Here is a 24,607-nt window from a genome sequence, read left to right as displayed (position 1 = left end):
AGGGGCGGCAGGGAGGTATCCTGCCGCCCCAAAAGCTTTACAAAACGAATGCACCGGTGGGGGAAATGCCGCGGGGGATAAGTTCACCCTCCCCCACCCTTAAAGAGCCCCTCACACCAGTGCTGGATCGCCCTCATGTCCGGACCAGTTCGGAGGCCTTCAGAATGGCCTCTGGACCGGTCTGGGCTCATCCCTACAGCAGAGTCTCCTGGCAGAATCCCCCAATGCATCGTGCATGTCAGCGGTGCATTGTGGGCTCTGTAGGGGAAGAATGGCAGTTCAGTCCCCAAATAGCAAAGCAAAACTAGTTTGGTGAGAAAGCAGCAACGCCAGAGGTCTTGAGACAGTTCTTTAATGTTGAAGAACTACAAGGATTTGTTTAAAGAAAAGGTTACAAACAAATGTGAGAAGGCCTGCAGCTTAATTTCAGCTGTAGCCAATGGCTGAAGAGAGAGACCAAAATGTCATCTCTGGAGAGACAAAATGGAGACTAATGCTGGAAGAACAAAGAGGGGAGGAGTCCAGCACTTTTATCCATGACCCTATACCTACCCCCCAGTGGTCACTATGAGACATTGCAGCTGAGAGTGGATGCTGCCAGGGCCCTAGCTCCAACAGGATCTCCAGAGGTTGGGCCACGTCATCCCAGGCTCCAGGGCTATGCGTTTCAGGCATGCAGCATGAATCACCTGCTCCGCGCTCCCAGCAACATTGGAGCAGTTGTCTGGGGGGAAAGGTGAGTTAAACCAGGTGTCCCCACCACCGCCACACCCTCCTGCTGCCCTGCCCGCCCCGTTGTGTGAACGACTTCATGGACTGAAAGGGAGTTTGTACAAGAGGAGGCATGTAACAGGGTGCAGAATTGCAACCTGTTGCATCAGCACAACACTAGACTGGGACACTTGGATGACTTAGTGGGACTATCTAGTTCAACATCCTTGCATTACTGCAGTGTATTTTGACTTGTGTGGTGTTAGACCAGAGGAGCACTGGTCTTGCAGTAGTGAACATGAATGGTCCTCTTTGCTAAGCAGAGTCCACCTTGGTTTGCATTTGGATGGGTGACTAATATGAGTGCTGTAAGATATTCCCCTTAGGGCATGGGGCCAATGGAAGAGCATCTGCATGCTTACATGCAGAAGGTCCTGGGTTCAATCCCCAGCATTGCCAGGTATGGCTGGGAGAGGCTCCTGCCTATTAGGGAAGTGCGAATCAATTTGGGTACAAAACAATTTGTACCCCAATCTACCTGTTTTGGGTGATTTGTGGACAAAACAAATCACCCCTGTGCTAGCTGGCCAGATTAGGGTCCAAAACAAATCAATTTCTGACCTGAAAAATTTGTAAATTCACACCTCCATTTTGTGCCGATCTCTCTTGCTGTCTTCATTTTGTGTACATGAAAATCTTTTGAAAATCCCGCCCTCCCAAGCTTCAGATTGGTGATTTACAGTGTGCAACGACGGGCTGGCAATTTTCTCCTTGTTCCAGATTGGCTCATTTCCATTCAAATATTGTGTTGCCAGGGGCAACTGACCCTGCATTGGCTAGGGGAAGGGTCAAAGAAGGGACAAGGGTGGGGGGAGTTCAAAGGAGGGATTTTCAAACATACTTAAGGAGGCAGCCAGCTACCATTCTGCCTTTCTGCCTTGTGGGAGGAGAGAGAGAGAGACCAAGAGCAAGAGAGAGGGAGGGAGGGGAGTTTTGCTTTGCCTTGCCTGCCTTCTGCCTGGAGTGGATTCTCTGCTTTTTGTTCCTGCTTTCTTTGTTCCTGCTTCCTGCTAAGAAGAGAATTTTTTCCCCACCTCCTTCCTGCTGCTTAGAGAATCACTGCCTGTGCCTGCTGTCTGTGCAAATCTATTTAGGTACAAAATTATTTGTACCCGAATCTACGTCTCTTGGGAGATTTGTGGACAAAACAAATCACCCCTGTGCTAGCTGGCCAGATTTGGACCCAAAACAAATTGGGGGTGATTCGATTTGGGTACAAATTGAATCGAAAAATCTATCCGTGCACATCCCTATTGCCTATTGCCATGGAGAACTGCTGCCAATCAGTGTAGACCAGGGGTTCCCAACCTGTGGTACTCCTTGAGCCTCTTCTCATGGTTTGCTGCCCGATCCCAGTGCTTCACATGTGCAAGCAAAACCAGGCTGGGCTCCCTTAGCCCCTTAGCCTGGTTTTGCACAGGCATGTGAATAGCCTCCACATGTTGCTGAACTAAATTCTAACTGGGGATGATGGGAGTTGTAGTTCATCAACATCTGGAGTACCACAGGTTGGGAACCCCTGGTGTAGACAATACTGATCTAGATGGATCCAATAATCTGACTTGGTATAAAGCAGCTTCCTATGTGCTGAGTCTGAACGTCGGCCTTATTTATTGATTACATGTATAGATGACTTCTTGGCCAACATGCTCAAGGCAGTTCACAGTTTAACATAATGGTTTTCATGTTAGTAGATTTGAGAGAAAAGAGAAAAGGGACAGGGAAAGGAAACATGCAAATTCAGGTTCTGTGGTCACTCACTGCATGGGACAGTTCTGGGAAGGAAGTTGGCCCTAACCAGACTGACAGAGAGTGGGGCTTGGTCTTTCATTCCTCCCCTTAGTACTGCCCCCTTCTGCTTCAGCCCTGGTGAAGTGAGGTTATAGAATAAACATAGCCCTAACTGCAACCCTGTTCGCAATGTACAATATCATAAGGAAACATGACAACCTTTTCTGGGTGTTCACCACCATGGGGAGCAGCAGAGAAAGATGAAGAGATAGTTAGCATTGGTGGGAGATGTTGAATGGGCCAGTTGGAGAGAGGTGGTGGATCCAGTGTGGTCTAGCAGGCTGGCAAGTGAGGAGCAGGGGCTCTGGCACACCTGCTTCACCGCATTTCGCCAGTATTAAAATTAACTCGCCTGTTAAGCTGTGTATCAACAAACAACAAAAATATGCCAGATATTTTCTAATGCTGAGCATATAATCATGTTTTCGGGAGCAGTTCTGAAGCAGCTTGAGAAGTAGGTCATATTCTTTTAAAAATATGAAAATGATTGCTCAAGTCAAAGCATTTCTCCCAAATGAATACTCCTTTCACTAACATTACTAGAGACTCAAAGCAAAATTGCAGAAGACCCTGGATTACCTTTGCCATTACACTTATTAACCTATCACATATTTTATTTTCTAAATGATTTTTCTTTTCTTTAAAAAAAGTCCGTAAGTTGGTACATCCCCATAGAACCAGGTTCAATGCCAGAGTTTGATTGCCTCCTAGTTGCTGTTCAGCGGTGTCAGATCTCTTTGGTTTGCACAGAATATCCTGACATTTCGGCTGAAAGAAGAGAGAAAACGAAAGAGGGAGCTGAAGTGGAAATCTTGTGGAATGTTAGGCTTGAAGCAGAGAACTTGGCAGGTGAAAGACTTTGGAATAATGCTTGGGGAGACGAGCCAGACTTTCTCAGAATAACTGCATTTCCTACAAAAGCCTTTTGTAGGGAAGGAAGGTCACATGTGCTTAATACAAGACAGTAGGTAGGAGAGAGTCCGCAACTGAAAACGTGCTTCATTTTGCTCATCCAAGAAGAGAGGGAGGTCATTCACACAATCAAAAACTGTGTTCTACCTGGGTTTGGGAACTGTGTGTACTCCCAATTTTTGATTGTGTGGAAGCAAGGATAGAGGAAAACCTCAGTATAAGTGATTGTGTGGAAGCAAGGTAGGAGAAAAAGCTACCCAGGTTTTCCTCTAACCTTGCTTCCACACAATCAAAAATTGGGAGTACACACAGTTCCCAAACCTAGGTAGAACACAGTTTTCGATTGTGTGAATGACCTCAGGGTGTGAGTTATTTGTTTGGTCTCACGATCAGTGAGACCCGGTTCCTAGCCATGAGCGGGAAGAGCGGGCTAAGCCGGATCATCCGGATTCTAAGTTCTGGGCCCGATGGATCTTCTGACTCATCCAGCAGGGCCCTTGTGATGTTCTCTCATTCGCGCAGTATCTGTTAACCCGGGGCACAATCCTGCTTGCTCCATGCACAAAGACCAAGGTAAAGGCTGGGTCACTGGAGGCCAGATATCAAGGCTGCACAACTCTGCCCCTCCTACATGTGCTCCTTTAACCTCGTTTAACTGCTGGGCTTCATAACCAAGTCTGCTGCACAGTACACTTTTGTGGTGCATTGTGGGATTTCCGGGGGCCGGGATCCTGGTCCCTGCAGCTCTGTGCTGCCTGGGGCAGCAGTGGATTGTCTGGTCATGCGATCCAGGCACCCAGCAACTGGGACCTGGTAATCTGTGGGTGAGTTAAGCTTCTGTTGCCTTCCTCCCCGCGCCCCCTACGGCCCGGGTCCGTGATCGTGAGAAAGGGCCCACTATCTCCAAGCAAGCCTTCCTGATAGGGTTGTGATGAAGGTAAACCATGTACACCACATTGTGCAAAGGGCAGGGTAAATAATAAATAAGTCTGCATTTGGCTGCCGATTTCCTTCACACAGCATGAAGGAAAACAAACACAACCAGAGATATATTTTAAGTGAATGCATAATAGATGAAATTGTGCGTACACGACATTTACTGTCAGACTCCTGCTAAGGCAAGAGTGGCTGCATCCGAAATGTCTCTTTGGGATTGAAATGCAAGCATTAGTGTACCTGAACTCTCCTGACCAATTATTATGTTAATGCGCACAAATACAAAAGATAATTCTACATGCACTTCACTTGAAATTGAAAGTTGTTGTTGGCTTTATCTTTTTTCAGCTCTACTTAACTGAATGTAATTGAGGGGTGGGGTGTTTTTTTTGTTTTGTTTTAGTTTGGATTTCCTGCTAAATTTCAGCACAGATCAAGAATTCTTACAAGCGAGCAAACAAATCAAATCAAACACAAACTGCAGAAAGGCCTCTCTGTTGCTCAGGCCGGGTTCTTATGTGTGAGATGGAATTGAAGCTGGGGGTGCGGGGAGGATGTAGCAAAGGAGAATATACTAGCCCACAATGGTGGTCTTTGGACTGGACTTCTGGGCAGAGGTCCAGTCCCACGTAGACCTGGGGGGCCTCCAAATGCTGATGGGGGGGCTCCAAATGCTGAGTGTTCAAAATGTGGTATCTCTCTGCAAGTCAGTGGGAAGTACTATATCTTATTCAGAATCTCTTCTAAAAATAGAATTAAAAAGAGTTTCCTGCTTTCCCTGAGCATGTTCTAGTGTAAAAAAATAGTGCACTATAGCTTATCTGGCAGTGGCAGCTGTGGGGGTGGGCAGAGGCCTTTAGGTCCAGGGTCCAAAATTACCCAGGAGCACCTCTGCTAGCACATCATGACAACATCTTGATAAGGATACCAGCCATACGCAAGCATGCATCCGGGGGACAAGGGGAGGTATTTGCCCTCTCTAGACTGAACCTGTATGCCTATCCCAGCACCCTTTCCCCCAACTCCCAAAAGGCAACGAAGGGGGGAAGGCAGAGGTGGTATCCTGGCATGCCGGATGCTCCAGTCTGCCAGCCAGCCAGCCAGGGAGGCAGGCAGCAGGGCTCACTCCGCCTCCAAGGGGCCGGTGTTACAGCAGCAGGAGAAGGAAGAGTGGGGTGGAGGACATACCACTCATTTTGCCCCAGCCCAGCCCCAAGAAGTGGTGGTAGCAGCTGGAGCTCCTGCATGGGGAGTGAGCGAGCGAGAGGGAGCTGGGGTGTGGCACAGGGCACAGTGCCCAAGCTTCCGTCCCATAAAAGTCCTCCCCCACTTCCTGCAGGAAAGAGTTCTGCAGATGCCCATGCACACATCCCTGTTTTGCTTCAGGGACAAATCACCCACTTTGGAAGGGTGATTTGGGGCTGGGAAATGGGGCATGGGGAAGAGTGAATCTCACCCCAGTCCCAGCCAGGCTCACTCGCCCATATGGCAAGGTTGTGAACTAAAAAAGGGGCACATCTTTTGGGAAGCACATCTCTATGGCATGTGTTTGTGTGCATGAAAGAGAGCACATTGTGGCTATCTCATGCACAGCCATATATGTTGTGATGGCTGCAGGCTTCAGTGGCTGGAAAAGAGGGCTAGGCAGATGTGTGGAAGAGAAATCTCCCAATGGCTGTTTGCTACGATAGCAGGGAGATGACTTGACTAGCAAGCCAGAGGTTGCTGGTTTGAATCCCCACTGGTGTGTTTCCAAAACTATGGGAAACACCTATATTGGGCAGCAGCAATATAGGAAGATGCTGAAAGGCATCATCTCATACTGCGTGGGAGATAGCAATTGTAAACACCATCCTGTATTCTACCAAAGAAAACCACATGGCTCTGTGGTTGCCAGGAGTCGACACTGACTCGACGGCACAACTTTACCTTTATGATAGCTAAACAGAACTTCTGTGTTCAGGAGGAATATAGCTTTGCAAACCGTTGCAGTGCTGGCGGAAGGCTGTGCATACATCTTCTTGTGGTTTTCCTGGAGACGTTTGGCCGACCATTGTAAGAAACAAGATGCTGGATTAGGGTTTGGGGACTGATCCATCCACCCGAGTTGTATTGCATATTTTCTTATGTTCTTTAATACCCAGTCTGTACAGGAGATGACCCGGCCCAGTTTCTGAGGTCTGGTTTGCACATACATATCCACCACTTGGTGCCTGCAGGATCCATAGGTGACGTGTGAAGATGCCACCAGAGATCAAGCAAATAACACCCAGCATTGTCTCAAGTCAGTGGCAGCAGTCAGAAAAGTAAGGGGTGGGAGGCAGTTGAAGTGGAGATGGCGGAGGAGATGCCATCCAAATCAGGAAGCAGCTTATAAGTACATGAGCCAGCTTGGGTGGTCAGTCCCATTGGGCAGGCAGAGAATGCTCATTGTGATTTTTGACAAGGTCTGCACCCTTAGAGATAGAAAAGAGGTGATTGCATCATGATACTGTCCACTTCCAGTGCGTATCATTCTTTTATTGTCCTCACCCTGGCCCTAGCCCTTTGCTCTGCGCATAAGTGTCTGCAATTTTACCCTAATTATTTGGGGATGGGGATGAAGAAGGGGTATTAACACAGAGAAAGCTGAAAGTGCAACCATGCTGTCATCTATTTTCTGTCTCTATGGGGGCAGACATTGCCAAAAATCACGATGAGCCTGCATCCTCTGAGATGCTCTCGATGGCCAAAATTTGTGGGCCTGGCTCATGGACTATAGAACCATCCTGAGAAGCTGATGTTGCTTTTCAGCGGAGTTTCTTTACATATTTGGCTGTCAGACAAGTGTTGAAATAAAAAGGCCTACACAATCAAGTGATCTGCAGCCATGTGGGAACATAGGAACATAGGAAGCTGTAGTATACTGAGTTGGACCCTTGGTCCGTCTAGCTCACTATTGTCTACCCAAACTGGCAGCGGCTTCTCCAAGACTGCAGGCAGGAGACTCTCTCAGCCCTATCTTGGAGATGCTGCCAGGGAGGGAACTTGGAACCTTCTGCTCTTCCCAGAGCGGCTCCATCCCCTAAGGGGCATATCTTATAGTGCTCACACTTCTAGTCTCCCATTCATATGCAACCAGGGTGGACCCTGCTTAGCTAAGGGGACAAGTCATGCTTGCTACCACAAGACCAGCTCTCCTCTCTCATGTGAGATCTGAAGCCAATGACCCTGCTTCCCCAAATCTCATGCATCTTTAGGAAGCTGGGAGGGTTGTGTTTGTGCGGAAGCAGCCTCCCACCCCCAGTGTTAAACTCCCTTTCAAATTAAAGGCAGAAAACCCCCGGAGTCTGCCGGCGCCCACCTCTTTTGAGCTCAGCTGGATCCTGGCCATTATCATTAAGCCTTGCAGTGTCTTTGTGGCTATTTGCAATCCTAACAACTTTTGCAAGGGAACAAAGCTGACAGTGCCGCTCATTTCTCTGCTGCGGAGCTGCCAAGTACTTTAATTAGTCTGCATTTTGCTTATTCGGCAGGTTATTTCTTTTAATATCTCTTAGCAAGAAATGTGTTGTGGAGGGGGAAAGTGCCTCACACACTTTTTTCCCCTGCCAGGTTCGTGGCAAGTTGGCATCTATTGCTTTTCATTGCACAGGTCTGTCACCAGAAATCGCAGACAAACACAGCCTTGCGATTCCCCTGATGTTACACTTCAGGACAAGCAAATATATCTTATTCTGTTTTAGTTTATTGATTAAAAGGAGTGCCCAGCTGCTAAGCAAGTGAGATGGCGAAGCCTTGAGGCTATCTACACACGCGTGCCAAACCAGGCCAAGGGAGCCCAGCCCAGTTTGGCATGCACGTGTCAACCTCCGGGATCGGGTCCAATCACCGTGGCTCCATGGCAGCAAACCTACCCATTTAGCCACCCAGGAAAACGAGGTTAAGGGAGTGAGCGCAGCCGTGGCTGGCACATTTGGGGGGGGGGGATACCCATAATGCACCGTGCACTCACACAGTGCATTATGGGAGCTCTGGGGGCAGGGCAGCACGAGGCAGCACATCCCGACACCTTGACCCTGGGAGCTGCTGGGAGAGCCACAGATCATCTGGGCGGGCGATCCACCTGCCCAGGGAAGGGGAGACAATCGTCTGCAGGGAAGGTAAGTCTAACCCACCTTTCCCGCAGCCCACCTGCAAGCCCTTCTCACTGCTCGTGGCTCCTTAGCTCCTCTCCTTAAAACAAGCAAACAGACAAACAATCCTAAAACCTGCTTAATGGATTACTTTCCCTATGTTGCAGACTTGAGCCGCTGAAGTCAGGACTGTAACCCCCTGCTAACTGGCCAAAGAGGCGCCTTTAAAGTGGCGATTCTCTTACATTCAGCTGGGGGAGAGCAACTGACCCTATCCAGCCCCAGCACAGCATCCCTCCAGTGGCTGTCGCTGGGGTCTCACTTGTGTTTCTTTTTAGATTGTGAGCCCTGTGGGGACAGGGAACCATATTCGAGCCTTCTTGTGGCACACAAGGCAGGTTCACACTAATTATTATTATTATTATTATATCAATTAATTAAATTTATATACCACCTGACTCCAAAGGCTGAAAACTGGGTAGGATAAGCATCCTACCCAGCTTCAGGAGCTATGCATGCTTCTAATTTTCATTCACGTGGGAGCAAACAACTAGGTAGGAGGAAGGTGAGTGATGGGTAGGGATGTGCACGGACCGCGGAGGCGTGGTCCGATGCCGGGGGGGCTCTTTAAGGGCGGGGGGGTTTACTTACCCCTCCCACCACTTTTCCCCCTCCAGCACTCCATTTTTTAGTGCAAATTTCAGGGCAGTATCGTTCCTCCTTGCCACCCCTGCCCCCTTATTGACTGGTAAAAGCAGAAGTAACTTATGCGCATGCGCCCGCCTATTATGCGCTGCACAGTGTGCGGATGCAACATGTGATGTGTGCGGTGCACGTCAGCGGTGGGCGCATGTGTAGAAGTTACTTCCGCTTTTACCAGTCAACAAGGGGGCAGGGGAGGCCGGGAGGAACACTGGAAAAAAAATGCACTGAAAAAAGAAATTTGCACTGAAAAATGGAGAGTCGGAGGGGGGAAAGTGGCGGGAGGGGTAAGTATACCCCCCCACCCTTAAAGAGCCACCCCCCAGTGTCAAACTGCCAGATCGAGCCACTTGCGAACTGGTTCACAGGCCTCTAACATGGCCTGAGGACCGGTTCGTGCACATCCCTAGTGATGGGATGGAGCAGTCATAGGGCAGATGGGTTCAAAGAACCGGTTGTGCCCTGTGTCCGTGAGCCACTGAGCTTCTGGGAGGAGTTGCAGAGTTCCCCCCTCCCCCTGGCCGGGGCTCCCACCACAGCCACCTCCTTTGGCCACTCGCCCTTCTCTGCCCATCCTCTTTCCATCGTCCAGGAGCCCGGCCAATGGAGGGAGCCAGGTGGAGCTGGGTGAGTGACTGAAGGAAGTGGCTAATGATGTTGGCAATAGGAGTCAGGCCTGGGGAAGGGATGAGTGGGAGTTGTGCTATCATGAGTGGGGAGGCTGCCACTATGTGAACCTGGGCCCACTCTCCTCCACACCCTGCGACCTGGGGAGTGATCATGTGAGAGAAGGGAGCTGGGTAGGATGCACTGAGTAGAGTGCATGCAAGACAGGCCCGTAGCCAGCTGGTGGCATGGTGTGTACTTGTCACACCAAAAATTTCTCTTTCCTCCCCAGCCTCACTGACTGTTTTCACTGAACATCTTATAACCTGCCTCCCCTGACTTCTGCAATCCCTCCACCAAATTTTTTTTTTTTGAGGCTGGTTACAGGCCTGGTACGAGAGCTGGGTAGGATGGCACTGTCCTACCCAGCTTCACTTTCACACATGATCACTCCCCCCACTCCTCCTACCTAGTTGTTTGATCATGTGAAGCTGCCTACACTTTGGGAATCAGCCCTGCTAATGGAGACAAGAGACACCTTTTAAAGTGTCTTTCATTTAGCAGGGGGAGAACAACAGTCCCTGTCCAACCCAGCATAGCATCCCTCCAGTGGCTGTTGCTGGTGTTTGCTTTTTGTTTCTTCTGGGATTTTGAGATTCTTTGAGAACTTTATGTTGTTGAAAAGCAGTGAGGGATGTGTCGTCCATGAATGCAAGTGAGCAGTGCATCATCAGGATCCCCCCTCCCCTGGCTTCCTGCAGCTGCCAGACCATCAGAAAAATGGGGTTAAGGGAGCACTCATTTTAATGGGTGGCTAGTTAGGCGGGTTTGCCACCATGGTGCCGCTGGGATTGGCCCAATCCTGGCTGTTCACACGGACGTGCAAAACCGGGCTGGGCTCCCTTATCCTGGTTTTGCACGTCCATGTGAATAGCCTTGGCATGTTCTTTAACATGGCACGTGGCTGTTCTCATGTGCAGTCTAACCTGGGCTAGGGATGCCCAGCCTGGTTGAGGCTGCATGTGAGAACCACTGGGATTGGGCCCAATCCCAGCGGGGCAGAGATGCCTAGCACTGTTATTTACCATGGCTGTTGGCCAAGGTCAAGGGATACCCCCAGCTACTTGCTTGCATGTGCGCACGGGCTGCTTCCAGCCTGCCTGCACAAAGAGACAGGTGTCTGGAGCAGTGTTTCTCAACCACCGGTCCGTGGACTGGTGCTGGTCCATGAGGAGTTGAGTGCTGGTCCGTGCTGGTCCATGAAGAATTAATCCCCCCACAAAACAATGTCAAGCCGGTGGGGGGCACCGCTCTTGGGAGCTCTCCAGAGCTCATTTCTAGGCAGGCAGCCCTCGCTGCTGGGATAACATTCATTTTGAGGAAGCTTAATGAGTGTATTCCCAGCACCGAGGGCTGCCTGCTTAGAAATGAGCTCTGGAGAGCTCCCAGCGGCGGTGCCCCCCGGTGGCTTGAAATTGTTGGGGGGGCGGTGCCTGGGGGTGTGGGTGTGGGGGGGAGACCCCTTTACTAACTGCTGGTCCAGGAAACGGCACACAAAGTCTGTACCAGTCCATGACTCCAAAAACGTTGAGAAACACTGATCTAGAGTGCCCATCTCTTGGGGGAATCCCCCAATGCAGCATGCGTTTTGTGTGCTGCGTTGTGAGCTTCATGGAGGCTGGGACAACAGGTCCCAGCTTCAAATCCATCTGCCCTGTTCTGTGCTGTATGGAGCAGGGCTGATCGTGTGGGAGCGTGGAGTGCGCTCCCACCAACAAAATGACAATTGGGGGAGAAAGCAAGGTTTGAGAAGCCTTCCCCCCTGCCTGCCCATCCATACAGTAGGTCACGTGAATGGCCCCCATGTTTAACACAGCATGTTTACTACTACAACAACAACAGCAACAGCAGCAACAAATATTTATATACCACTTTTCAACAAATATTCCCAAAGTGATTTACATAGAGAAATAATAAATTAATAAGATAGATCCCTCTCCCCAAAGGGCTCACAATCTAAAAAGAAACATGACAGGCACCAGCAAGAGGTACTGTGCTGGGGGTGGATAGGGCCAGTTACTCTCCCCCTGCTAAATAAAGAGAATCACCATGTTAAAAAGGTGCATCTTTGCCCAGTTAGCAAGGGTTAACACAGCGCATTAAATATCTCATTCTTTAATGAAAGGATCTTGTTGTTTAATGGAAGTTGATATATCTCAAGTTTAAAAGCCTTTTCTTAAAGGGTTAAGGTGGGACGTAATGGTGCTCCATGTAGAAGGCGCTTCCACTGGCTGTAGTCCCTGAATTAAGGTTTTGATATTGACATTACATGCTTACATGGCAGAGAACTTCTTGACATGCATAACGTTTCCATTTATGTCGTTTTCTTCCATATAATGGGTTTTACCTTTGGGATATGTGTGTAAGAGATGAACCAATTTTGCTTTTTTCAAAAAAAAAAATCAAAGAATCAATGACATTAGCTGAGACAAAGCAGATTTATAGTAATATTAAAAATGGCGTGTATGTGTTTTTGTTTTTTTTACACAGGATTGCACAGTATATGAAGCTGAAAATAAAATTCTTCATGTGGTAAGTACACATTACAGAGTTCTTGCTTATTTATACTTTGTCCAGGCCTATTTCATAGGAAGGCTCCCTCGTGAGAGAATTAAGGCTGCAATCCTGTAAACTTGGGCATGGGCCTCATTGAACGCCACGGTCAGTTGAACTGCCAGCACCAGAACTTCCACCCTGTCTGGATCAACCTTCACCTTTTGGGCCATCGTTTAATTCCAGATATCTTTTCAGCACTTCCACTGAACAAACAGGAGTGGAGCTGGGTCTCATCAGTATACTGATGGTAACTCACTGGATCTCCAGATGACTCTACTCAGCAATTTCATGTACATGTTAAAAACTTTGAGAAACAAGGTGGAACTCTGTGGCACTCCACAGAATAAATACATGGTGTCGAACAGTAATCTCCCAGCATCACCTTCTGGAGTCGGCCATCCCAATAAGAGCAGAAGAAACCACTGAACTACAGTGCACCCAATCTCCAGCCCAGGCAATCGATCCCGGGGACATCATGTTTCAATGAGGTTCTAGGCAGTCTTTGTGAATCGCCTAGAGCCTTCAGAGTCAACTGTATCATAAATAAATCATAAATAAAAGCCGCAGAGGTCCAGGGGAATCAACAGGTTTGCATCCCCCCTACCCTTCTTCCAGCACCAGTCACCATCAGGGTGACCAATTGAGTTTCTACACAAAGCTAAATCTAGGGCTGGCCCTAGAGTTTTTGGTGCCCTAGGTGAAGCTTGACTTTGTCACCCCACCAGCCGAGCCATACAGAGCCCCGGCTTTGACTTCAGCCATGAAGGCTGTTTATTCAACAGGCTGGATGACCAGCCTGCACAAATTACCAGTGAGTGAGTAGCCCAGGCTGGTTTAGAGATACAGTAAAAGAGAGTTCCTAGTCTATTATGGAAGCAGTGCTTGTGCCCCCCCCCCTGCACCCTCCCTCCACCCCAATTTGGTGCCCATCTGCCTAGTGGACAGGACAGACCTGGCTACATCTGAAACAGTTAGTAGTTCTTTGCATATCTGATCTAAGAAGTGGTTCTCCAAGCTTTTCAATCCCCCTTAAAATTAACAGCTGAGATGCTATTTGAAATTCTTGCTATGGATTCCTACCTCATTTTAACTTTTACTTCTTTTAGCAAGGATATTGGTAGTGAATAATTAACTTTACAGGCTGTGCTATTTCCACTAAGCTGTCCTGTCTATAGTAAATGTCACTTTATTAAAACCCAAGATAGGTTTTAAATCAATATTGACTGCCAAGTGGCTCTGAAGGAGCTGTTGTAATCATTTTGCTATTAATATAATATTATTTTAAAATGTATTGATGCATCATGTTAATTATTTAGTTGTAACTTTTTAGTTTGGAAAAGAGGCAACTATGGGGAGACATGATTGCGGTGTATAAAATTATGCATGGAGTAGAGAGAATGGACAGAGAGAAATTTTTCTCCCTCTCTCATACTAGAACCAGGGGTCATCCCATGAAACTGAAAGCCAGGGAATTTCTTCAAAAGGAAGTACTTTTTCTTACAGCACATAATTAATCTATGGAATTCTTTGCCACGGGATGTGGTGATGACCACTAGCTTGTAGGGGTGTGCAACCTTGAATTGATGAGGGAGGTAATTCACAAATCCAACCCCAAATTGAATCAGCTTCAAAATAGGAAGCCCGATTCAGGGTCAAGGAGAATCACACCTGATTAGACCTGAATCGATTTTGGTGATTTGAAAGCCATTTTGAAGCCTGCTTTGCTGGAGAAACAGGCCTCAAAATGGTGTTTTCCCCCACAGGGAGCTGGTCCACAAATCGGGGTTGGTGGGTGGACCAGCCCTCTGCTCCAGACTTAGCACATCTGCCCGCCTTGAAGAACAGGTCTACCCGGGTAGACCAGTCCTCTGAGGTGGGCTGATGTGCTAAGTCCAGACTGGAGAACTGGTCTATCTGCTGACCCCAACTGGGAGGGGCATTCCCCCTGGTTGGCAGGTAGACCAGCTCTCTGCTCCAGACTTGGCACATCAGCTGACCTCGGAGGACTGTTCTACCCAGGTGGACCAGTCCTCCAAGGTGAGCTGACATGCTAAGTCTGGAGCAGATGGCTGGTCTACCCACCAATCCCAATTGGTAGACTAGCTCTCCCCCCGCAAAAAGTCACCATTTTGAGTCCTGTTTCCCCCAGAAAAACAGGCCTCAAAATGGCAGTTGAATCACTTGAATTGATTCGAGGTTGCTTTGTTGAACAGCCAAACTGGCTGTTTTCGTTGAATCAATTTGTATGCTGGTCAAAGATCGAAATAAACACTATGCCTATGATGAATCAATTTGAGTTTTTGCGATTCAATTTAAGCTCAGATTGAATCTCAGAAACTGATTTGTGCACACCCCTACTGGCTTGGATGACTTGGGTGGCCACACCCACAGCTGCAGGGCAACATATATGTTGCGGGCAACATATTTCCACAGTTATTAACTCCTTCAGTGCCAAAATGGACTGGAACGGTGATATCGAAACAACAGCTCATGTGCTCCTTTATTGTCAATTGTACCAAGATATACTTGGTACCAAGATATAATTGTACCAAGATATACTGCGCCCCTGGTGGCGCAGTGGTAAAAACTGCCGCCCTGTAACCAGGGATGGGGGAACCAGTGGTAAGAGCAGAGCTCCCAGGTTGCTCGGGGACCAGGGAGCAGCCCTGGCCTGGAAGCTTGATAGAGGTCAGGGCGTCTCCCATCACCTCCTCTGCCCTTATTGCTGTAAGTAGGCTTCCTTGGTTGGTGTGGCAGGTCTTCCTGCAGTTTTCTCCTTCTGCTGGAACTAACTAAGTCCCTGCCTAAGAGTCCCCAGGATTGCTACCTTTTACAGGTTCAGGTCCTGGCAAACTGGAAAGTATGATGTAGTGGTTAGAGTGTTGGACTAGGGCAGGGAAGACCTGAGTTCAAATCCCTATTTAGCCATGAAACTCACTGGGTGACTCTGAGCCAGTCATGTATCTCTCACTCCAACCTACCTCACAGAGTTGTTGTGAGGGTAACTATAACCATGTTTCCCTCTGAGCTCCCTAGAGGAAGAGCAGGATATTAATAAGTATGTACGTACGTACAATAAACGGAGATATGAACATGTGCTCAGCAAAATCTTGTTTGTGTGTGTGTTGGAACTGGCTGTCTTGGTTGCTGAAAGCAGACACCAAGCAGGTCAGATTAGGTCCAGTGCAGGACCCTGAGATATGCCATGATGCTTGGCAAAGCATAACCTGTGAATCCGACCTCAGCGCAACTCAAAATATGGTTGTTTTTAGCAAGTCACTGTTCTGGAAGTCGCATTCTCAGCGCTGTTGCTTTGATGGCCTCTTGTCTAAACAAGTCCATGACTGCTAGGAAAGGCTAAGATGTGTAAATTAGTATGCTGATGGCATGCTGCTCATTATCTCCAGCCCTTCTGACCCTGCCGGAACAGCGGAACAAACTACCCAGTGCTTGATGCTTGGACAGGTGCCTGGCTGGCCCCAACTCTTTTCAGACAACACTGCAAATGATGATGGTGTGTTGGGAGGAGCAGGTCAAAAGGCGAACTGGTGGGACAGGAAGCCTAGCTCAGAAGAGCTCTTGAGTTATTCTGTTCTGTCCACAGAATATTATCCATACCTAGCAAGTCAAATGCTAGATTTATTTGTTGCATGGTTATCCTGTTCTTCCTCCAAGGAGGACTCAGGTCCTCCCTGCCCCACACTACATCTGTCCACCAAAACCCCATGACGTAAGTTGGGCTGAGAAATGGTGACCAGCTCAAGGCTGCCCATTGGACAGCACCACTGAGTGAGGATTTCAACCCAGATCTCCACCATCTTAAGGGCCATTCACACAATGAACATTAGAGTTCTTACCCTAATTCAAGAGCCAGGTACACTCCTGATTTTCATTTGTATGTTAGATAAAAGCAAGGCAGGAGGCAGGAAGCTTGATCGTGAGCCAAGTCTAGCTGGGTAGGAGGAGCACATCCTACCTGGATTCTGTCCCCAGCTTCTGAATGAGGTAGGCAGAAAATCACCCTACCCAGCTGGGGCTTGACTGATGATCAAGCTCCTCACCTCTGACCTTGTTTTTTTTAATCAAATACACAATTGAAAATTAGGAATTTGCCTTGCTCCCAAATTAGGATAGGAGACGTCTCCCACCCTAACGTCAATCATGTGAACTGCTGTCTAGTGTAGCACTGGTCTTGACTGCATAGCCAAGAGCTCCTTTGATCATGCTCATTGAGGCCCACTCACTCATATCTTTGACCCAATTTCCTTCAAAAGAAACAGATATGAAAGTACACCTGAGCATATCCAGAGTGTACCTTTCCCTTTCCACCGAACAACTGTAGCCTGTTCCCACACATTTTTTGCTTCCTACATGTGAGCAGTGAAACATGTCATATGAAGGAGAACTGGTCTTGTGGTAGCAAGCATGAATTGTTTCCTTTGTTAATCAGGGTCCGCCCAGGTTTGCACTTGAATGGGAGATTACATGTGAGCACTGTAAGAGATTTCCCTTAGGGGATGGAGCCACTCTAGGATGAGCACCTGCATGCTTACACATAGAAGGTTCCAAGTTCCCTTCCTGGCAGCATCTCCAAGATAGGGCTGAGAGAGACTTCTGCCTGCAACCTTGCAGAAGCCGCTGCCAGTCTGTGTAGACAATACTGAGCTAGATGGACCAAGGGTCTGACTCAGTAGAAGGCAGCTTCCTATGTTCCTATGGCTGGAGATACAAGTCTTTTTCATGTGAGAATACTTAGGTGTGACCAGAGAGCCTTTTCTCCTATCCATCTCTGCCTGTGGCATGGTCTGGGGAAAATGGTATATGCTAACATCCAGAAGGGACAAGGAGCAGTACTACAATGACATCTGTAAAGACCTTGAGGATGGAAGTAGACACTGAAAAACAAGGCAAGTTTTCCAAAAGATCTCTGAACTCAGAGGGAGGTTCCAACCTCAAATTGGTATGTTGAGGGATGCCAGATAGCAACTGATTCAGAGAAGATCAAACAGAGACGGGAGTATACTGAAAATCTGTACAGCATGGACGTCAACATCCAAAATACTCTAGAAGATATTCCCTACTTGCAAGGACCTCTAGTACGGGAAGATGAAGTTAGATCAGTACTCCGGTCATTACCGAGTTGGAAGGCTACAGGAATTGATGGAATAGCTATAGAAATATGGCAGGCAACAGAAGAAGAATCAGTCAAGGCTCTAACCAAACTATGCCAGCAAATTTGGAGAATGACACAGTGGCCAACAGATTGGAAGAGATCAGTCTACATACCCATACCAAAGAAAGGAGACTTAGATTGTGCAAACCATCGTACAATATCCTTAATTTCACAAGCTAGCAAAATAATGCTCAGGATCATCCAATGTAGATTAGAGCCCTACATGGAAAGGGAAATGCCAGATATTCAAGCTGGTTTCAGAAAAGGCCGAGGAACAAGAGACATCATTGCTGATGCATGCTGGATAATTGAGAAAGCCAAAGAATACCAGAAAGAAGTCAATATGTGCTTTATTGACTACAGAAAACCCTGCAATTGTGTTGACCATGTCAAATTGTGGAATATCCTTAGGAAAATGGGCGTCCCAGAACACCTCATTGTTCTCATGAGAAACCTATACACAGGACAAAAAGCCACAGTCCAGACGGAACATGGTGAAACAGACTGGTTCCAGATCGGCAAAGGAGTAAGACAAGGCTGTCTGCTTTTGCATTCTTTATTCAATTTATATGCTGAACATATACTGAGAGAAGTTGGATTGGAAGATGAATGTGGTTTTAAATTTGGAGGAAGAAACATCAATAACCTGCGCTACACTGATGACACCACTCTGATAGCTGAGAATGCAGATGATCTGCAAGCTCTAGTAATGAAAGTCAAGGAGCACAGTTCAAATATAGGACTACAACTAAATGTAAAAAAGACTAAACTAATGACAATGGGTACAGCAACCAGCCTCAGAATTGACAATGAAGACACTGAAGTGGTGGATAGCTTCTGCCTTTTAGGATTGACTGTCAACAATAAAGGATCCAGCAATCAAGAAATACGCCGCAGACTAGCACTTGGTAGGGTAGCAATGAAGGCCTTGGAAAGGATATTTCAATACCGTAACGTGTCTACACCTACAAAGATTAGAATCATTCGAACAATGGTTTTTCATGTGACATAGAAAAAGAATTAATGCTTTTGAACTTTTGGTGCTGAAGAAGACTTTTGAGGATGCCATGGACAGCCAGGAAAACAAACAAATGGCTCATAGAACAAATCAATCCAGAATGTTCACTCGAGGCACAAATGACCAGGCTCAAACAATCATATTTCGGACACATTATGTGAAGATCCAGTTCCCTTGAGAAGTCCATAATGCTGGGAAAAGTTGAAGGAAGGAGAAGAGGATGACCAGCAAGGTGGATGGACTTAATGACGACAGCAATGAATGCACCACTGAGAGACCTTAAAGGCCAAACTGAAGACAGATAATCCTGGAGAGAATCTATCTATGTGGTCGCTAAGAGTCGACACCTACTTGACGGCACTTAATCAGTCAACACCCACCCATATCAGCCTATGACAATGTGGCCATGTATAATTAACTGCCTGTTTGCAGTGTTTTATCACTAGAATATATTTACTGAAAATGTAGCTGTTGAAATAGTTTGTCATGATCCAAGAGAGACTCCCTATGATCAGAGGAGATCACAGAGCATTCATGGAGAGAAGACTGGGTGCAGGAGCCATCCCCAGAATGAGCCTCAGAAGTTACCACCCTGGGAGCCCAGTCCCAGGAGCCTTCATTAACATGGCCTGAAGAGGTGGCCTCCTCTGACTCCAAGGACTCCTCCTCAGAACACTCAGAAATGCAGGAAGTTCCCCAGATCTGCTGAATACTCTTGAAAAAGTAGCACTTGAAAAATAGGTCATGGCCCCTTTAAACTCCAACTGTTCCTACAGAGGGGGCAAAGCTGGAGATATCAGTCTGATAGCAGGACTATTTAAGCCCTCGGTTAGCTTCAGGTCATTGCTGCAGCAACATCCTAGCTTGCTGCCTGGGGATGCCTTATATCCAGCCTGCTCCTGCCCAGTGATCTGTCCAGGATGCTGTTCCTGTCTAATGAGCTGTCTCTGGTCCTGCTTCCCTGCTTGCTTTCCTGATGACTTGCCAGACCTTGTCGCCAGTACTCCTAGGGGCCAGAGCCCTAGAAAAGAACACAGTTATGCTTTAAATGATAATGGTAGTGTATATGCTGGTGATCTCCAGGCTTGACTACTGTAATGTACTCTATGTTGTGCTGCCTTTGTACACATGGTTTGGAAACCACAGCTGCTACAGAATGGGGCAGCCAAGTTGGTCTCTAGGACAACTTGAAGGGACCATACAACACAGATTATGAAAGAATCTCACTGCCTGCTGATAGGTTTCTGAGAAAAATCCTAAGTTCAATTGCAAATACTAAGTTCAGCTGGCCTCCAGGAGAGGCAGGTTGGTCTAAGATCGAACCGGATCAGTTCACCGGTTCGAGTGGCAGTTATAAAATTAGATAAAGCTATTGTAAAATTAGGAATAGGATAAAGCTTAGGACAGCCATGGTGAGGACAGGCAGGTGGCACCGAGCAGGGGGGCAGCGAGAGGCACCTTTAGAAGTAAGGAAGAAGGTCCTGCTAGTGCTTACCAGTTCATACTGCCATGGCACTTCTTCCAGCAGCCCACGGCACATGGCGGTGGCACGAAGTTCTGGCTCCTGGCTGGGCCCTCACTCAACTGCCCTCCGCACATGTGTGGAGGCCACTTGCATGACCACAAGCAATGGTGTGGTCATGCAAATGGCCTGTGCTCATGCACAGAGGGCCGTTGAGTGAGGGCCCAGCCGGGAGCCGGGACTCTGCACTGCTGCCATGCAAGGGAAGCGCCACTTGGGGAAGTACCGCTGCAGTGCATGCTGGTAAGAACTATCAGCACCTTCTCCTTTACTTCTAAAAGTGTCACCCACTGCCTGCCCCCTGCCCTCACTGCCTGCCCTAAGTTTTATCCTATTCCTAACTTTACAATAGCTGCTTGAACCGCTGAACGGGTTTGATCACACAGACCGGACCAGCCGGTTGGTTTGACCGAACCAGTTCGCAGATTATGGTACGGTCCAAATTTGTTTCAAATTTGGACTGAACCACACAAAAAATGGTCCATGTGCACCCCTGCAGATAATCAGTGCCTGGAGAAGAGAGGTGACAGTTGTTTGCTTTTACTGAAATTGCTGATTCTTAAATGAAGTTGCTGCAGTTCAATTCGTGTTTTGCCCTTTTGACTTCTGTAGAGAGGGTTAATGAGTGGAAGACCATATCTCAGGTCAGTAGGAGAGACAGGGTCAATACAATATGGTTTTATAATCATTCAACCTTATGATTCTTTGTTGTTCAAGGGAAGGATCCAACCATGCTGCATTAGGGCTCCACCAAATTTTTGTAGGTAACCATTTTCGTGTGAAAGGGTTTTTTTGGAGGACTTGCAATGGTTTTTGAAGGACCACCACCCCGTCCGAAATTTTCTTTTTTGCACCTGTTTTCTGCTCCTCTCAGCAGCGGCTTCAGTGCCGTCTTCTTCAAACAGAGGTCTTCATGCTGATAACATGATCCAGCCAGTCAGGGATCACATCACAGTGCCATGCAGCCTATGCAAATGTCCCTCCTTATTCAGCCCAGAAGTGCCCCTCCCAATGGGTGTTGCCCTTTAGTTTCTTTTTAGACTGTGAACCCCTTTGGAACCGAGAACTTCTCATTCATTTTGCTATGTAAACTGCTTTGAGAACTTTGTTGTTGAAAAATAGTATATGAGCACCTTTTGTTTATACAGATAGATTGATTGATAGATTGATAGATTGATAGATAGATAGCTGTACATGCATAGAATTCAAGCAGACATTGATCTGAGCACACTTGTATGCTATCGACCCTCATTTACTTGTTATGACTGTGTCACATGTACAGCTCATGCAGATTTTTTTTTAAAGAACAATGGTACAGGTGAACCTCATTATCCGCGGGGGTTCCATTCCCACAGATTCCTGCAGGTAACAAAACCGTGGATAATGAGTAATTGAGTCTATGGGAACACAGAGGTTAGGTTCCCATCAAATCAGGCCAAATTAAGTACCCTACCATGCTCCATGGGTCTCCTGCTGTCCAGCAATGAACCCACAAATGCCCCCTCAAAGTCCAAAACAGTCCCCAAAATTGTGGATTTCCCCCATTTTTTTTGCAGCAATGAGCCACAAAATGGCTCCCATGGACAAAATGGTGGCTGGAAGTGACCTCCACAATCACTTCCGACCCTCTAGGAACCACAGATATGTGGGTTTTAACCCTTTAATATCCACGGATATTGAAATCAGGTGTTAGTTAGACACGCCTGAATATGCGAAACCATGGATATATAATCTGCGTGTAACAAGGTTCTCCTGTACTGAAGTGCTACAGAGTGAATGCTCTTTTAACATGAGCCATTTAATGCTTCTGTTCATGTGCTTATGGTAGTTTCTTTTTTCTGTCTCTCTTCTCCTCCCTCCCCCTGCCCCCCACATCTTCCCTCTCCCAGTGTAAAACGCTCTCTGGAATCTGTGACCACATCATCTCTCTCTCATCCGACTCTTTGGTGTCTCAATCAGCTCACCTTGAAGTTGTTCACCTTACCAGCATCATGCCCAGTGAAGGTTTGGTAAGTGATAGCACAGTGAAGGTCTTTCGTCTGGAGGCAGACAATGTTTGTTTGCTTTTAAGAAAGCTGAAGTCAGCATGACGGGTACATTGTTTCCTGTGGTGTACACATTTCTGTTTGTTGTGCCACTGTTATCTCTGGTCAAACAGATATTTGAAGGCCTAAAAAACCTGTGAACAGAGAGAGACAATAGTTGGCTGGGTGGACACATTATGAGTGATAATGGCTCTTTTATCCCACCACCTTCAACATTCAAAGGTTCAAAGCGAAAGCGCAGCTTGAGCACTTTTAGGGAAATTAGAAAGGGAACATTAAGAAAAAGGAGAACAGGTCCTTTCAGCTTCATGTGCCGTGCCATGACATCCCAATAACCCCCTGGTGACACAGGCCCCATTTGTGTGGTCAGCATGATGTTGCTGACCATGAAAATGGCAACCGCACATGCACGGATGCTTTGTGCAAGCTGGTGCCTCTCACGGGGTTAATGGGATGTGCACCACCCCAGCAGGAAACTGAATGTGGCAGGGGAGAACATTGTGGTTTCCTAGATGGAGGAGCATAAGTCATGGGACACCTTAATGGAGAAGCATAGCAGAAATATTCCTTGGCATTTCTGGATCAAAATCTATTTTGCCAGCATCACTCAGATGCTGGCAAAATAGAAATGAGTGGTGTTAATCATGATTAACAGTACCTCCAGTGACTGTTGCTGGTGTCTATCTTATATTTCTTTTAGATTGTAAGCCCTTTGGGGACAGGGATCCATCTTATTTATTTATTATTTATCTGTGTAAACTGCCCTGAGCCATTTTTGGAAGGGCGGTATAGAAATTAAAATAATAACAACAGCAGCAACAACAACAACCCAGTGAGGCACTACCTTGGCGTAGTTGTGGGGCTTGCATGCTCTGAGGAAGGTGAGAGCTATGCCAGAGGTCCAACCATACTGGACAGGTCTCACCAGAGGAGCCAGACAAAGAGTGCCTCTCCCATCAACAATATGGTGAGACGTAACTTTAATAAAGCTATACCAGATCGGTCATCACCCGGGTCAACAAGGACCACGACAGGTGCTATAGTCCCTGGACATCTGGTGGCAAGTGGGCAACAGGACTCAGGATCTTCAGTTGAGCAACCAGGGCTGAAGACAGTAAAGTTACTGGAAGAAACGTCACTTAACCGAAAAAAAATACGAAAAATGCCAACAAGGAAATAATGATCTGCTATTACAAGTCTAGTCCAACTAGAAGAGGTTATTTAAAAAGAATGTACCAAATTTGGAAAGAGAAGCATCCAGATACAGAAATAACAGAACAAAGGCTAGCAGACCAGAGAAGATTCATAATAAGAAATAAAGCATTCACAGGAGTTGAGCTGGAAGAACTGCAAAGAGCAACACAGGCTCAAGATATGGAAGAAGAATTACCACCAATTGAAGAAGTTGCTCAGGCGCAGGTGGAGGAGGTGTTGGAAATCGAGGATGCCACTGTTGCTGAACAGTTTCAAAATCAAAACCAAGCAACTGCCCCTTTGCCTTCACCTCAAAAACCCGAATGTCGTTTAACAGAAAAGCAACAAGAATTAAAGCAAAAAATAACTGAGCACATGAACCAAACAACCACCAGGGTTCGACTTCCTGCTCTAAAAACAGTTGCCAAAAAACAACTTGCTCAGGCATTAATAACAACCAATAATTTGCAAGAAACAAACCAACTAATGTACAGTGCAGCAACAATAACAACACAAGAGCTTGGATATAAGATCAGTGGACCTGCAAAAAAAGAAAGTAGTACATCACCTAAATGGAAGATTAGATTAGAAAATGAAATCTCCAGGCTTAGATCAGATGCTAGTAAATTGAAAGATATGAAAGACAAGAAGCTGAAGAATGAAAACACCAAACAGTATCTGATCCAAAAATACCACCTAGATTCAAGGAAAATTAGAGAAGTCCTGGAAATAATAAAACAGCAAATAACAGCAGTGTCAAAGAAGATTAGCAGATACAAAGCCAGAATTACACAACACAGGCAGAATCTCCAGTTCCAATTGAATCAGAGACATTTCTACCAAAGCACAGAAGGAGAAACTACAAGAAAAATAGATACAACAAATAAAAAAGAAACAGTGCAATTCTCGGGGAAAATATGGGACAATCCAATAGACTATAATAAAAAAGCAGGCTGGATGAAAGAGGTCAAAAAATGTAACCAACAAATGCAAGATCTAATAATAACACCAGAATTAATAAGTGAAAGAGCAAAGAAAATTAAAAATTAGACTGCACCGGGCGATGATGTACTGCATGGCTTTTGGCTTAAACACCTAACAAGCCTTCATAAACAACTATCAAAACAGTTCAATCACATTTTGCATGGAGGTGATATTGAACAATGGCTAACAACTGGGAAAACTCATCTCATAATGAAAGACCCA

General features: G+C 46.8%; 1 protein-coding gene and 1 long non-coding RNA gene across 18 annotated transcripts in view; one reads left to right on the top strand and one right to left on the bottom strand.

Moving 5' to 3' along the window:
- The window catches only part of LOC128335599 (connector enhancer of kinase suppressor of ras 2-like), a 443,349-nt gene that overhangs the window by 232,533 nt on the left and 186,209 nt on the right, over positions 1-24,607 (top strand). For 15 of the 16 annotated variants that reach the window (XM_053274147.1, XM_053274152.1, XM_053274150.1 and 12 more), the window contains 2 exons: positions 12,384-12,425; positions 22,052-22,171. In XM_053274147.1, coding sequence (XP_053130122.1) covers positions 12,384-12,425; positions 22,052-22,171 — 162 coding nt within the window. Of the gene's footprint in view, positions 1-4,211; positions 4,412-12,383; positions 12,426-22,051; positions 22,172-24,607 lie in introns of those variants that run through there. The other variant, XM_053274156.1, reaches the window with a different exon arrangement.
- LOC128335600 (uncharacterized) overlaps positions 2,963-24,607 on the bottom strand; it is a 59,103-nt gene continuing 37,458 nt past the window's right edge. The window contains exons 4-6 of one of the 2 annotated variants that reach the window (XR_008311655.1): positions 22,127-22,341; positions 6,340-6,442; positions 2,963-3,330 (exon numbers count right to left, since the gene is read on the bottom strand). This is a non-coding gene — a long non-coding RNA (uncharacterized LOC128335600). Of the gene's footprint in view, positions 3,331-6,339; positions 6,443-21,286; positions 22,342-24,607 lie in introns of those variants that run through there. The other variant, XR_008311654.1, reaches the window with a different exon arrangement.

The sequence above is a fragment of the Hemicordylus capensis genome, chromosome 11 (genome assembly GCF_027244095.1).
Source record: "Hemicordylus capensis ecotype Gifberg chromosome 11, rHemCap1.1.pri, whole genome shotgun sequence".
Lineage (NCBI taxonomy): Eukaryota > Metazoa > Chordata > Lepidosauria > Squamata > Cordylidae > Hemicordylus > Hemicordylus capensis.
The sequence above is the reverse complement of the archived record's forward strand: the minus strand, read 5'-3'. Positions and strand labels throughout refer to the sequence as shown.